This window comes from Camelus dromedarius, chromosome X (assembly GCF_036321535.1).
Source record: "Camelus dromedarius isolate mCamDro1 chromosome X, mCamDro1.pat, whole genome shotgun sequence".
In the NCBI taxonomy this organism is placed as follows: Eukaryota; Metazoa; Chordata; class Mammalia; order Artiodactyla; family Camelidae; genus Camelus; species Camelus dromedarius.
This window is the reverse complement of record NC_087472.1, coordinates 25,762,697-25,777,239: the sequence shown is the minus strand read 5'-3', so window position 1 is coordinate 25,777,239 and position 14,543 is coordinate 25,762,697. Positions and strand designations below refer to the sequence as shown.

General features: G+C 42.3%; 1 protein-coding gene across 1 annotated transcript; it reads left to right on the top strand.

Annotated features, from left to right (window-relative positions):
- Positions 1–5,883: 5,883 nt before the first annotated feature.
- On the top strand, positions 5,884–13,826 carry PGRMC1 (progesterone receptor membrane component 1). Its single transcript, XM_031446125.2, has 3 exons — positions 5,884–6,314; positions 9,645–9,800; positions 12,504–13,826. Exons 1-3 carry the CDS (start codon positions 5,990–5,992, stop codon positions 12,605–12,607), a joined length of 585 nt encoding a protein of 194 aa, XP_031301985.1. The 5' UTR covers positions 5,884–5,989; the 3' UTR covers positions 12,608–13,826.
- Positions 13,827–14,543: the final 717 nt, after the last annotated feature.

Genomic DNA, 14,543 nt, shown 5'->3' with positions numbered 1-14,543 from the left:
TAATATCCTATTATTTAAGACATAGTTGGTAACTCTGGAATTTTGTTTTTTTATCCCTTAGAAGTTTGAACTTTGGATTGTTTTTTATAATAATAAAAGTGATTTATGCTCACTGTATAAAAAAGAAAGCAAAAATTACCCATAATCTCACAACCCAGAGATAACTGTTACCAACTTTTATGTGTACTTCCTTCACATTTTTCTGCATATGTATATTTAACATAATGGGTTTCCATATTCAAATCAAGGCCACAAATATTTATTGAGCACCTAAGATATGCCACCCACTCGTTTAAGTATAGGGGATATGGCAGTGAAGGAAATAGATAAAATCTCTGTTTTCGTGTAACTTTTATTCAAGTCGGAGGAGGTAAATAAAAATGTGAGTAAATGATACTGTATATTAGGAAGCAGTAAATGTGATGGAGAAAAATAAATTCGAGAAGAGGGGAGAGAGTCGGGGAAGGCTTTTTTGAGACTTGAAAGCAGCGAGGAAATGATCCATGAGGGTATCTAGGGAAGAAGACTCCAGCAAGAGGAATCCTAAGTACAGAGGAATTGGAATACTCCTGATACTTCAAGGGCCAGCCAGGAGGCCACTGTGGCTGGAGTAGAGTGACCAGGGAAGGAAACGGGAATGAGGCCCTGAAGTCCTAAAGGTAGAGGTTGGGTGGGGCGGTGCAAATCCTGTAGGGCCTTGTAGGCTGCTGTAAGGACTTTGGGTTTTTCCTCCGAGTGAGATGGAGAACCTCTTTGGATACTTACATTGTTTCCAGTTCTTTGCTACCATGTATCAGGCTTTGCGATTTTTCTATACAAATCTCTGCTCCATATCTCTGAGTACTTCCTTAGGAAAAATTTCTGGAAGTCGAATTCCTTGGCCACAGGGTACAAAGAATGTGAAGCACTTGTTGCATATTGCCAAGACTGCTTTCTAGAAAGTCTGTATCCACTAACAATATAGTTTAATTCAACAAATATTTATTGATCACTTACAACACGGCAGGCATGAAATACACTAGTGAACAAGATGAATCTTTCATCCTAGCAATTTCACCCCGGCCAGCATGGTGTCCGAGTGCTTATCTAGATATATGCTTGTCAACACCAAGTATTACCATTCTTAAAAAGCTTCAAGCAACAAAAGGCAAAAAAGAATGTTCCAATAATCTGAATGATGAAAAGTGGTATGTTGTTATTATGTTCCTTTGATTTATTTGATTATTAGTGAGGTTAAATTCCTTCCCACACATTTTCATGCTAATCAGCCAATTGTCCTATTCTTCTTTGAGTTCTTTAAAACCTTTCAAAATAATGTAAAGGAGGCAAGAAATTTGGAAACATTAAAAGATTTAACATGTATCTTGGGAAATAAGTGATCCTCAGGTCAAGTACTCAGGCTTTAGAAATTGATTTGAAGCCAGAGGGTATATATGACGGAACTCTCATGTTCTGAAGGGACTCTTTAGTCAGGAGCACCTTGCTTATTTCCAGAAAACTTGAGCATGGCCACATGGACGAGACCTTTCCACTGAGTATTATGACATGAGTCAGAATGGTAGGATGCTCTTCCTCAACGATCTCAACAGCCCAGTGTTTACCTAGTAGCCCACTTTATTTAACATCAAATCTGCTCAGAAAACAGTTTAATTTTCAAGCTGTATCACTTCTTGAGGTTTTAAATGGCACAAATTTTCTACCTTCTGTATGAAGTGGGACTTCCTTTAATCCATTACCCCTCCAAGGGTGTACTTTGCTACAGAGGTATAGCAGGAAGGACACTGGACTGTGATAAGTGAAAATTATAAATCCCTCTAGCCCTCCATAAAAACATTTCCCCCACTTTTTATTGAGATATAATTGACATATAACACCGTGTAAGTTTAAGGTGTACAACATACTCATCTGATACATTCAGATTGTTATACAATTGTCATCATAGTGTTAGCTAACACCTCTGTCCCCTCATAGAATTATCATTTTTTCTAGTGATGGGAACAATTAAGATATAGTTTCTTAGCGACAGAAAGAAGCAGAAAAACATTAAGTGCAGTGGAAATATCACTTTTGATGAGATTGTCAACATTGCTGGACAGATGTGGCACCAATATTTAACTAGAGAACTCCCTGAAACCATTTAAGAGAACCCGGGGACTGCCCAGTCTGTGGGCTGCAATGTTGATGGCCACCACCCTCACGACATCATAGATGACATCAACAGTGGTGCTGTGGAATGCCCAGCTAGTTAAGAACTACAAAGAAAATAAATTTTTTTCTCTGAAACAGCTTCATTCTTTTTTTCTTTCTTTCTTTCCTTCTTTCTTTCTTTCTTTTCTTGACGTATAGTCAGTTTACAATGTGTTAGTTTCTCATGTACAGCATAGTGATTCATTTATACATATATATTCCTTTTCATATTCTTTTTCATTATAGGTTATTACAAGGTATTGAGTATAATTCCCTGTGCTATACAGTAGGACCTTATTATTTATCTATTTTATATATAGTAGTTAGTATCTGCTAATCTCAAACTCCCAATTTATCCCTTCCCACCCCTTTCCCTCCTGGTAACCATAAGTTTCTTTTCTGTCTGTGAGTCTGTTTCTGTTTTGTAAATAAGTTCATTTGTGTCATTTTTTTAGATTCCATATATAAGTGATATCATATGGTAAAGAAAACTAATTTAATAAGGGGTTATTTGACAACCAAAAAAAAAAAAAACCCTTAAAAAATCTAGTTTCATAGCAAGTTCAATGTTTATAATATGGTTTTATTGTCTGCAATCACTGTACTGCATATTAGCTCTCCAGGACTTGTTTATCTACTATTTGCGATTGTGTACCCTTAAACATCTCTCTTATTCCCCCATCCCCAGCCCCTGGTAATGACCGTTCCACATTCTGCTTTTTTTGTTGCTGTTGTTGTTGTTGCTTTTTTTTTTTTTTTTTAAGTTCAGGTTTAGGGCTTTTTATTTTATTTTACTATTCCAGGTAGAAGCAATGTCACACACTATTTGTCTTTCTCTGTCTGACGTTTTCTGCACTTTTAATAGTGGTTACCTTGGAGGAGAGAGAACCAGGGGTGAGGAGAGGGGATTTAATTTATCTTTTGTATCTTTCTATAGCTTGAATTTTATAACCTTAAACAAATACGACTTTTAAAAATTTCCAACCGGGGTTACCTGGGTGGGAGCTAACGGCTTGTTCTTTTTTTTTTTTTTTTTTTTTTTTTACTTTGTATCTCTCTTTATTAGGAAAAAAAAACCTAAAGAATCATTTATTATTTTAAAATTTCCCTAGTTTTGTAAAACAAAATCTTTGTGTGTGTGTGTGTGTGTGTTTCATATGTCTGCAGGCATATAAACTAAATTGCTAATGTGTGGGGCTGGGCTTAAAGATTGTGTGGGGAGCTGGGAGAGGGATAAATGAGGTTCATTTTTTACTTTATACACTTACATACTGTTAAGTTGGTTGTAGTGAACATGTATTACGTTCTACATTTTTTCAGAAAATAAATAATAAACCATTTCTCCCCACCATGAGGCTAAAAGGGACATGTGCTCACTCTGGAAAACATAGAATAGTATAAAGAAGAAACTAACAATCACAGCAGTTTACATTTTAGTATGTTTCCTTCCAGGCTTCCTTTCATGCATTTTTTTTTTTTTACATAGTTGAGTTCATGCTGTATATAGTTGTGTATCCTGTTTTTCTCTCTTAAGATTAAAACACAAGCACTTTCCTTTATCGTGATAATATTTGGATGGCTGCATTGTACACTATTTTATGCTTTTGTCACAATTCGAGTGGATTAATTAGCTATTTCTTCAATTTGAATATTTAGGTTGTTTCCAGTTTTTTCCATATTACAAATGATTCTCTGATGAGCATGTTAGTAATGAAATCTTCATTTGCATTTCTAAGTGTTTCTTTGGGATAGATTCCTAGTGGTGGAATTACTGGCCCGAAGGGTAAATTTCTAGGAGTGGGATCAATGGGTAGAAAATATTTTTATGGATAACAAAAGGTTATACCAGTTTCTACTTTCCCTAACAGTGTATAAGAGTCTCACCGCTCTCTTGCCAGCATTGTATATCATCCTTTTTTTCTGTTATCCTTTCTGTTGGAAAGTAGTAGGTGACAGCGTTATCTGCATTTTTCATTGCAAATGAGATTGAACATTTTTCATATGCTTATTCGCCATTCCTATCCCTTCTGTGAACTCCCTATTTCTATTTTTGCCCATTTATTGACTAGACTCTCATGGATTTTCTTGTCAATCAAAATGAGCTCTTAAAAGATATTAACCCTTTGTCACATTAGTTGCAAATGTAAATATTTTTCACAAGTTTGTTGCTTTTTTAAAAAATGTCTTGGCCACACACAATTTTTTTTTAAAGATAATTAGATTCTAACTACAGCCGAGTGCCCTCAGTTTGAGCCTGTTTTCCTTTGATTAAATGGAAGAGGTTTGACAAAAGATCTGGAAAGGCCATTTCAGCTAATCCTAACTTTAGATCTGTAGAAAAAAATGTGTGGGCCCGATTTAAAGATTGTTCAGCTCATTTACTTTTAAATGATTTAAGAAGATGGGGTGGGGGGCAGGGATGAACGTAGTTTGTGCCAGAAATTTTTAGAATTCTGAAGTAAGAAGCCAATTCTCTCCAGTCTCCAGTGTGTTGGGAGGGGGAGTAAATTATGTGCAAGCGAACAGAACCCTTGATGGAAAAGTACTGCTCTGGGCCGCAGATGTGTGCATGGCTTGGTTTTAATTATTTTCCCCTCTCTATCTTGTCTTCCTCTCCCCTCCCCCTGCCACAAGAAAGAGGGCGGCCAGATTAGGACTGTGAAGGGTATAGACAGTTCTTCCTCCCTAAGACACGCTCCGGAGCAGCCGGTTAGCACATCAAAGGCCGGATGAAATACTGAGGAAACGAACGGACCAAACCTAGGATCCTTCCAAACTCCCACCTTCCTCTGGGCTCCAGCGCAGTGTTATTGACTGCCAACGGTACCTCGATCGACTTCAAATAGAAGAACTCTACCAAAGAAACTTCGGTCATTATTCTGAGCCAACAACAACAACAACAACAATAACAAAGCGCAGCAGAACGTTGCTTGCTGATGCTTTGGGACTGCGCAAATCAGTGATTGTAAAAGGACCCAGTTTTCCAAGAATGAACACAAAGTACATTGGGCGATCCGATCCATTTCTCCAGTTATTGGGAGAGTTGTCAGATGGGGCCTGTGCACTGACTTTAGCTATACCAGGGGGTCTGCCCCACAGCATGGGGATGGGGGAGGATTGCAGAAGGGTTATCAAGGAACGTGAGTGGGGATTCCCAAGTGAAAATGGGTAGTCTGGGTCTCTGGGATGGCAAAGGAGCTCAAGGAGTGAATTTGCTGTTCCCTAAGAGAGCCTCGTGGTCCCGAGGGTTGGCCAGTGAAAGATGAGGCTTCGAAATGTAAAGTGGGGAGAAGCCTGAAGCGTGAGAATTGAGTCGGTGTTTGCCTTGCATCAGGTGGCAGAGAGGGCCTCACACAGGGCCGTGCTAAGCCAAGCGGTGTGCGAGGAGCAACTGGGTGCAGAGGAGGGCTGCGCGCTAAGTCGCAATTAGCTAGAGAATGGCGTGAGGATGGCGTGAGGCTGGGGCCAGGCCTCGCAGGTAGAGCTGAGGGGCGTACTCAGCTCTCTCCGCAGCGGGGGAGGCAAGATCCGGCTGGGGGAGGGGAGCCACCATCCAGAGGCAAGGTGGGGGGCCTGAGTTGGGCGGAGCCGGACTGAGCAACGCCGGGAGCTTTAGCGGTCGCGAGGGGCGGGGCTAGGAGGCTCCGCCCATCCTGGGTCCGCCCCCGCCCCGCCTGGTCCTGCCTCCTCCGCCGGCTAGTCCTTGTCCGCAGAGCCCCGCGCGCCACTAGCTCGCGGAGAGGGAGGAGAAAACGAGTTCCGGAGCCCTCCCTATCCCAGCCCAACCTTTGCTTCAGTGATCATGGCTGCCGAGGATGTGGCGGCGACCGGCGCCGACCCGAGCGAGCTAGAAGGCGGCGGACTGCTGCATGAGATTTTCACATCGCCGCTCAACCTGCTGCTGCTCGGCCTCTGCATCTTCCTGCTCTACAAGATCGTGCGCGGGGACCAGCCGGCGGCCAGCGACAGCGACGACGACGAGCCGCCCCCGCTGCCCCGCCTTAAGCGGCGCGACTTCACCCCTGCCGAGCTGCGGCGCTTCGACGGCGTCCAGGACCCGCGTATACTCATGGCCATCAACGGCAAGGTGTTCGACGTGACCAAAGGCCGCAAGTTCTACGGGCCTGGTACGGCGGCCGGCCGGGGGGCCGCGGAGACAAAAGAAGGGGCCCTGGCACGGGGCTGGGTCTTGGAGAGGCGAGGGGGGGACGGGGCGCCCTGAGGCGGTGGGGAGATGGCGGTAAGCCAGGGAGGGCGGGGCAGGGCGGCTCCCCGGGCGGGCAAGGGGCAAGAGGCGCTCTAGAAGGGCTGAGGGCCAGTGGGGCACGCAGATTCCTGGTCCGCACCGCCAGCGCCAGGAAAGGAGTGGAGGAAGAAGGCTGAAGCGCTTAAGCCGGGGTGGGTGGGTGAGATCGCGAGGCTGGAAGGCTGGGAGAGGGGGCGGGGAACACAGCAGAGCACAATGTTGGGGGAGTTTCGAAGATATCGGGTTTGGGGGTTCCTGGAAGGAAGGGATGGTGTCGAGCTGGAGAAAGAAAATGAAGGTGTCTCAAGGGAGGCATGGGCAGGAGGAGGTAGGGAGGTCCAGACTTGGAGGGGACGCGAAGGCCGATGACGCCAGGAGTAGCCATGGTGGAAAGTGAGGGTGTGGGAGAAGGAGAGCGGAGATGAGATTAGCAGCAGGTAGGAGCATTGTGCGTGGTGGTGAGTGATGTGTGTGCGTATTCGGTGTACGTGGCTGGTCAGGCGTGTGTATGCGTGTGCGCGCGTGCGCTAGGAATGTGGCATGTGTCAGGTATGCGTGTGGCATGTGTTTGGTATGTGTGTGCCATGCTGTGTGTGGTGGACGGGGAAAGCTGGGAGGTGAACAAGGGAGGTTCCATGGGGGAAGGGAGCTGGATGAGAAAAGCTGAATGCAGCGGACGGTAGGAATGTGGCAAGACGAGAAGGCAATACGGTATTATACTCTATAGCAGGAGAGAAAGGACTAGAAGCCAAAAAATAATAATAATAATAATAAAATGGAGGGAGAGAGAAGTGGGAGGATCTTGAGAAACAAAAGGGGTAGGGCTATGAAGCCTGCTGGGTGTGCGGATTTCAGGAAAAGCCAACCAGAGGAAATGAGGGGAGGATGACTGCTGAGCTGTTGGAGGGGACAGGCTTGAAGGGGCCTTGGAGATGAGGCTTTTCCAAGGTTGGTTGCGGATCAAAATCACCTGATGTGCTTGAAGTACAATACAGATTCCCGGCCTAATCTCCATGACCACGGAAGGCGAGGGCGGGGGTCCAGGAGTCTGCATTTTAACTCCCCCCCCCCGCCCCCGGCAAATTCGAGAAGCATCCAGGCTTGGAAATTCCTGCTTTATAGAGTGTTTGGATCAGAGGAGGAAGAGATTTTAGCTCCTCCAATATGGACGCCTCTAAAAACAAGGGGGCTCAGGGAATGTGTATACCGGTATGGAGAAGAGGGTAAAGTATGGACCACCACCATCTGCCTTCATCCCCTATCCTGCTTTGTTTTACTCTCCTAGTCTAAGTCATCAAAATTAGATGTGCTAAGGTTTGATGAACTTTCCCACTTAGCAGTTTATCCTCGTGGAAGATTTAGAAGAACTACTTTCTGTAGGCATGTAGCTGTCAAAATAATTTGAAAAACCACACCTATATTTGTCACTTACAGCAGCTCCCCTAGAGGCATTATCAATAAACATAATTGTGCTGTTAGCTGTTATTACAGACTTACGCCATAAAGTAATTGAAGCATGTGCCTGGAGCATCATCATATGATTGTAGTTTGCAAAGTCATGGAGAGAATGTAGGCCGGTGTATAGAGCACAAAACGGGGAGTCAGGCAACCTGGGTTCTCAGCCTGGTTGGATCACTGACCAGCTGTGTGACCTGAGGCAAAGCATTGTTCTCTCTGGGCCTTAGTTGTCCCTCTTTAAAATAAGGATGGCCCCACTGTAAGATCTCTTAAGTCTCTACCCTGCACTGTCATCCAGTGAGGCCATAAATATGTGACAATGTCACATAGAAATACTTCATGTTATAAAGGATTCCTAAAAATTATTCATACAAGTGCCTATTACTGCGTGCGTGGCACTTTTGTGGGTGCTGGGAATATAGCAGTGAACAAAACAGGCACAAATCTCTGCTCATGGAGCATAGATTCTCATGAGTATACATTCTGGTGAATAATATGTATGTTCTCTAAAGACTTTTAGTGCTCTCCTCAGATTGTTTAAATATTCTGTGACCGTAATTCCTGAAATGATGAGGTCCAGACCAGTACAGTTGGCCTATTTACCTTCTTTAGTGGAAATGGTAGCATATGATGATTAAAAACAACCATTTTTCTTTGGGATCTTCTGTGCATTTTAAAATTGATCATAAATTTCATCTAATTTGTAAAAATAAAAAAAAAATCCTGATGGATTGAGGTTTCAGGTGACCAGGCCTTATTAAAACTTGATCTGTTCTCATACTTGGCATAGTGGTCACCTACAAAGTTTATCCTACTCAATCCACCTTTGGGGGAACAACACATTGTTTAAAGTACACTGAATTTTTTCATTTAAGTCTAAACATCCACTTAAATACCTACCGAATGATTCACTGCTCTCTTAGACAAACGTTCAGTATCATATTAGATATAATAACATAATGTTATGTATAATAGCGTTCAGATATTTTATAGAATTATTTTGGGTTATTGATTCAACCTTTGTTCCTGAGAGTTTTAGTATTTTCACAGTCTTCTCTTCAAGCCCACCAAAAACGGTGATTTCCTCTATGCCATCTCTTCTTTATCGACAGTGAAGATTATGTAACCTGTGGATAGGTTTCTGAAGCACTGATACTCTTATAAAATGATTTCTCCTGCAGATGCCACATGTTACTGTTTTAACACAGTCTAGTCTCCTAACCAAAGATCTCTATAAGATACTTTTGACTCATTAAACTGTATCAGAGTACATCTATAAACAGATGTTTTCATTTACACCTTAGTGTTTATCTTCAGAAACCGTAACTTTCACTGGCATAGCCCAAGTACCTAGAACAGAGCCAGGCTCCAGATTCAAAGTCCAGAAGTTGAATTCTGACCCATGAGCTTGGCATTATCTTGGCTCATTCCCTACTAACCACCCCCAAACCCAGGAGATAATTATTTATGGCTTTTTTATTAGCTATTTGAAAATCCTAAGAAATGAATGATAATGCACAGCATTTTGATTTAGTTTTAGTTATTTAAAAGTTGAATTGACAACCGGTCTTTCAGTGTCCACTATGTGATGATCAAAAGTATCAATATCACTTACGGTTTCCAAATGGAATTTGATATTCACAAAGCAGGCTCTCCATGTTAATGGATAAGGAAGCCATTTTCTGTATATGAACCACAGAGAAATCGACTGTCTAATAAAGAATCGGTCTTTGGTTTTGTTTTGTTTTGAAAGAGGGGCCATATGGGGTCTTTGCCGGAAGAGATGCATCCAGGGGCCTTGCCACGTTTTGCCTGGATAAGGAAGCACTGAAGGACGAGTACGACGACCTTTCTGACCTCACTCCTGCCCAGCAGGAGACCCTGAATGACTGGGACTCTCAGTTCACTTGTAAGCTTTTTTTTTTTTTAAATTGTGCCTGGGTCAAATTTCTACCAGTAGTGGGATTCACGGCAGTACAATAGTTATTACTAAGTAGCCTGCAACTGGGGAGCATTCTGATAGGCTCCTGAATCTTGGACGGATCAAGTTCATGGCCTGAAGTAATTGCAGCAGTGCTGAGTCACTTGCCATGATTTCATACCAGTTTTTAGCTAGTCCTCTATGGAAACCTGGGTTTTTACATTTTTACATTACAATTTTGCAAAAATTTCACACTAGGGTTTGGTGCTTGATGTGCAGGGGAAAGAGTGGCCATCTTGGCTACAGAAAGGGATTTTCATAAGCCCTCACTTGTAGAACTTGCCGTTTAAAAGCAGCCCACATTTCTGCTGAAGAATGAGAGACTTGTATTCTACAAAACAGCTTCTCTTTGAATCTAATTGAGCCTAACTATAGGCCTCATCTACCAATGATGTTTATAATCTGCCCAGCAACAATGGTGTCTACGTTTTTAAGAAGAAAGCAAAAAGGAGACACTTGTTTCCTGCCTTATGCTATGGGCTGAAATCTTGAGGTGGTTAGTAAGGATGAACATTAAATTCAAATTTTGAGAATTGAGGAATTGGCTTTTGTCCAACCTAAGTTTAATTATCACTTTAACAATGTTTCACTGCTAAGAATTTGAATAACAATCTTCCCCAGCTTTGAAACAGTATATAAAAACCATGACCAGTTCCTTGAGAGGGGTTCTTTCATTGAAAATGTCATTTTCTATTTGCTGTTCTCTATAATCAGTTAACTATTACTGGCTTTTTTGGCTGAATCCAACCATTTTATTTTAAAATAATGCTGACTTCAGAGAGAGTCCTGGATTAATAATTAGCCAGATGCGGCTCTACCTTTTAAGAGTTTGGATCCTAAGCCAACTTAAGTATAGCTTTCAAGTGAAGCGGCAAGTCTTTCTACTTTGAAAACAGAATTCAGTTAACATGGTCCTTCATTTTTTTTTTTTTTTGGCAGCCTCAGGCTGCCTTTGTAACAATAGACTTCCATATGAAACAAAGGAGTTGTAATTCATAATGTACAAAGCTTGATTTTCTAGGGCTTGCCTTCATCAATGGGGTAAAAAACATGGTATTTTCCACCCCCTTAAACTAAAGCCAGCCCCAAACACTTGTGACACTTCAGCTGCACTCAGAGCTGGTGTGGATTCCCCTTAAGGCAGGTTTCTCAGGCACCACCCGGCCTTTTGTCTTGCACAGTCCCAAGCACCCGAGGGATCTTTGTAATCTGTTCAAATAGGGAAATTCCAGTTGTTCCTGGAGATTATTTTACACAAAAGCAGCTCCAGTTACCTGGTTAAACAGGTTGGTTACTCCTCATTCCTGCCCATATTCTGAAAGAGGAGTTCTCTTGGCCTCTGACACTGAGATGATTAACCCTGTGTTAGCTTTGCCCCAATAAAGTAGCCAATACGGTGGACATTTGCTGACTCCGTCCCTTCTTTTACATTATGGTTGCCTCTTAAATCTTTCCTCCAACATCTCCAGTGCTCTCCTGCCTCCTTACTACTTCCTTTAACTCCGTATAGCTTTTTCCTGTTGTGGGGGGAAATTCTGTCTCCTGCTCTCCTCTTCATCCACTAGACTATCATCACTCCATCCCTTCACTGTCAGACAACCATCTAGTAATATGTGGTTGTCCCTGACCCCTTCTTTGTTTCCTCTCCACACTCTTGTGCTTCCTAAAATATGGTCCTGTCCCCACAATTCCATTGAACTTTCTTTCTCAAACGTTTCTGGGGACCTGCTTCTTGCCAATGCCAATTTCACTTCTCCAGTCCTTGTTGTAAGTCTCTAGTCATGTCTCCCTCCAGAGTGGCTCCTTTTCCAGAGTCCCCATTTTGGTCTGTAGAATCTCCAGTTTTCATTTCGTTAACTCATGTCTCCAGTTTTCCCTTGAAGTATCTCATATCTTTCTGTCTCTATTCAGTCCCTCCTCCTCCTGGCTCTTGTTCCTTCGTGTGCAGATCTGCCCACTGGCCTCCTGGCCACCCTGCTCCTGGTCTCACCTGACTAATCTGCCCTATACACACTGTGATACCATTGTCCCCAGAGCACGATTTTACCTTGTCATTCCTTTGGCATAAACCTTCAATGCCCTTTGCCACCTAATAGATAAGCCCAAACTCCTCGGGCTGGTTTTCCACATCTTTAACAGTATTTCCCCACGCTGGCCAACTCTATCCCTACTCTACTCCTGCCAACTTGTCTCTTTGTTGCTCCCCAGATACATTGTCTCACCTGCATTCCTTCGTGTGTGCTATTTGCATTTTCTGGAAATCCCTCCCCCTCCCGAAATCCTTCTACATATTCTCCAAAGCATAGCTTTCTTCCATGAGGCATTCTGCAACCCTTCTGGCTCAATCACAACAAGCCCTTGCTCTGCTAAACGTGTACACACAAACACAACTCATTTTGACATGACCTTGGACACTCATCGCCAGACATGGCTACCTGTTTTATAGTTTCTGCTGAGCAAAGCTCTGATTCCCCGTTGGCAGGGACTGTGGTATAAACCACCTTGGTATCCTTCAAGCAGCCCAACACGTTACTGTGTAGATTGCAGGTCTCTAATAAGTGCTTTAAAATGAAATGGGGTGGTGAGTTCCTATAAAGTGGGAGAATGACCAGTTGTGTTCTCTGCTTCTAGTCAAGTACCATCACGTGGGCAAACTGCTGAAGGAGGGGGAGGAGCCCACCGTGTACTCGGATGAGGAAGAACCAAAAGATGAGAGTGCTCGGAAAAATGATTAAAGCCTTCGGTGGAAGCATATCTATTTTTGTATTTTGCAGAATCATTTGTAACATTCCAGTGTGTCTTTAAAACATGGTGATTTCAATATTTAGCAAAGTTTTGAACTCGCTGTAAATTTTTTTAAGTAACATCACTAGTGACACTGATACAACTAACTTCTGTCTTAGAGTGCATGATGTGTTTGTGTGTCACAAATCCAGAAAGTGAACTGCAGTGCTGTAACACAAATGTTATTTACTGTTTTTCTTCTATTCATAGTTAGGACAGGCTGACTTTAAATTTGTTTTTCCTGAGAGACAGATAAGATGTGGGTACTTCCCCCAAACAGGTAAAAATATTAAATGTGCAAAGTCCTTCAAGCATCAAGGAACAAAGGATCAACTGTTAGTCATGGTGTTCTCTAAAGACAGCAAATCCCTTATTTCCCAATTGACTTAACTGCGTGATTTCTGTTTTATCTACCTCTCCAGCAAATCTGCAGTGTTCCAAAGGCTTTGGCATTGATTAGCGAGAGCTGTCCAGTAACGAAATGAAATCTCAAAGCTGGGCTCCAGTGGGAGAAATCTGTTTTCTGGGTTTCTAGCCTACATTCTTGTCTTTGTCTCCCTGGGACACTCAGATGCCCTCACGAACACAGTAATCTACAGTGAGGATTAAAACAGGATCTGAACATTCAAAAGCAAGCTTTGGAAAAAAATCAGCTGGCTTGCCTAAAAACCTAAAAATATGAAGAAAATTATAAGAGTATTTTCCCAATCCTCATGTTCATGGTGGGGCAATGGTTATTTGATACGATTTGACTTGAGAGAAGGGCTTGCAGAATAGGAACAGGTGATTGCTCTCCTAAGAGCCTTCACGCACAGCCCTGAAGAATGAGGAAGCAGTTCTCATCGCTAGCCAAGTGGTCTTTAAAGTATATTCATAAAGTAACAGTTATTCTTCTGTTGTTACGAAACTATAGCCACTGCAAAAGTAGTAGTCAAGTGTCTTGGTCTTTGATATTGGTCTTTTGGTTAACAATAAACTTAGCTTAAGTAGACTGTACAGTTGTATGAATTTGTAAAAGTATTATATGAACAACTAGTGAGGTTTCAAACTCTTGTAATTGTAGTTGAATAGTCATTGTATTTTCTTGTGAACCGTGTTTAATGGTTTTACCTCAAATCAGAAAACAAAATGAAGTGCTTTGGTCAGTTAATAAAATGGTTTTACCCAGTATAGTGTGGTGGGTTGCTCTATTTTTTTTCAACCTTAATCTAAGGAATCAGATTCAATCATTTTACTGGGCTTAATACTCAGTTTCAGTTTTCACTGACTTTTTTGTATTCCAAAGGAGACAAAGTAAAGGGGCAGAACTTCATAGAAGCCTCACACCACAAACCAAATACCAGCGTGCCCTGTTAAAAAAAAATAGTGAATTGGATTTATTTTTTGTGACTTGTCAGATTCTGCCTCTTTAAGTCAGAACTTTCTAAACTCAAAGGCAGACCTCTGCCTTGAGGTCTATAGCAAGGTTATTAAGGAGTAACTTTACTGAAAAGTGTTACCAGGTGCCAAGACAGGTTTGAGTTTTGCTGTAATGTACCATCTGATCAGGAATGTGTTGAATTCTTAGAGTAGCAAAGTTGATCCACTTCATGTCAAAAGAAGGATATTAGATCTGCGCACACAGTTGGCTGTGTAAACAAAGACAACCTATTAACTCTGAATATTAGTGTTTTGCCACTTTACTGTTAAAATTTGACAGTTCTCTTACAAGGGAGGTACTCCCTGAACCAGAGGGGGCTCACAGCTTTCCAGTTTTTATGTTCTCAAACCATACTGCCTGTTTTTGTTGTTTGAAAAATGTGTCCTTTCCCCCCACTAGTTTTCATTCAACAGTTATATGAGCTATGTTGTGCCAAGCAGCCTGTTAGGCCATATGCTTTGGGGGAA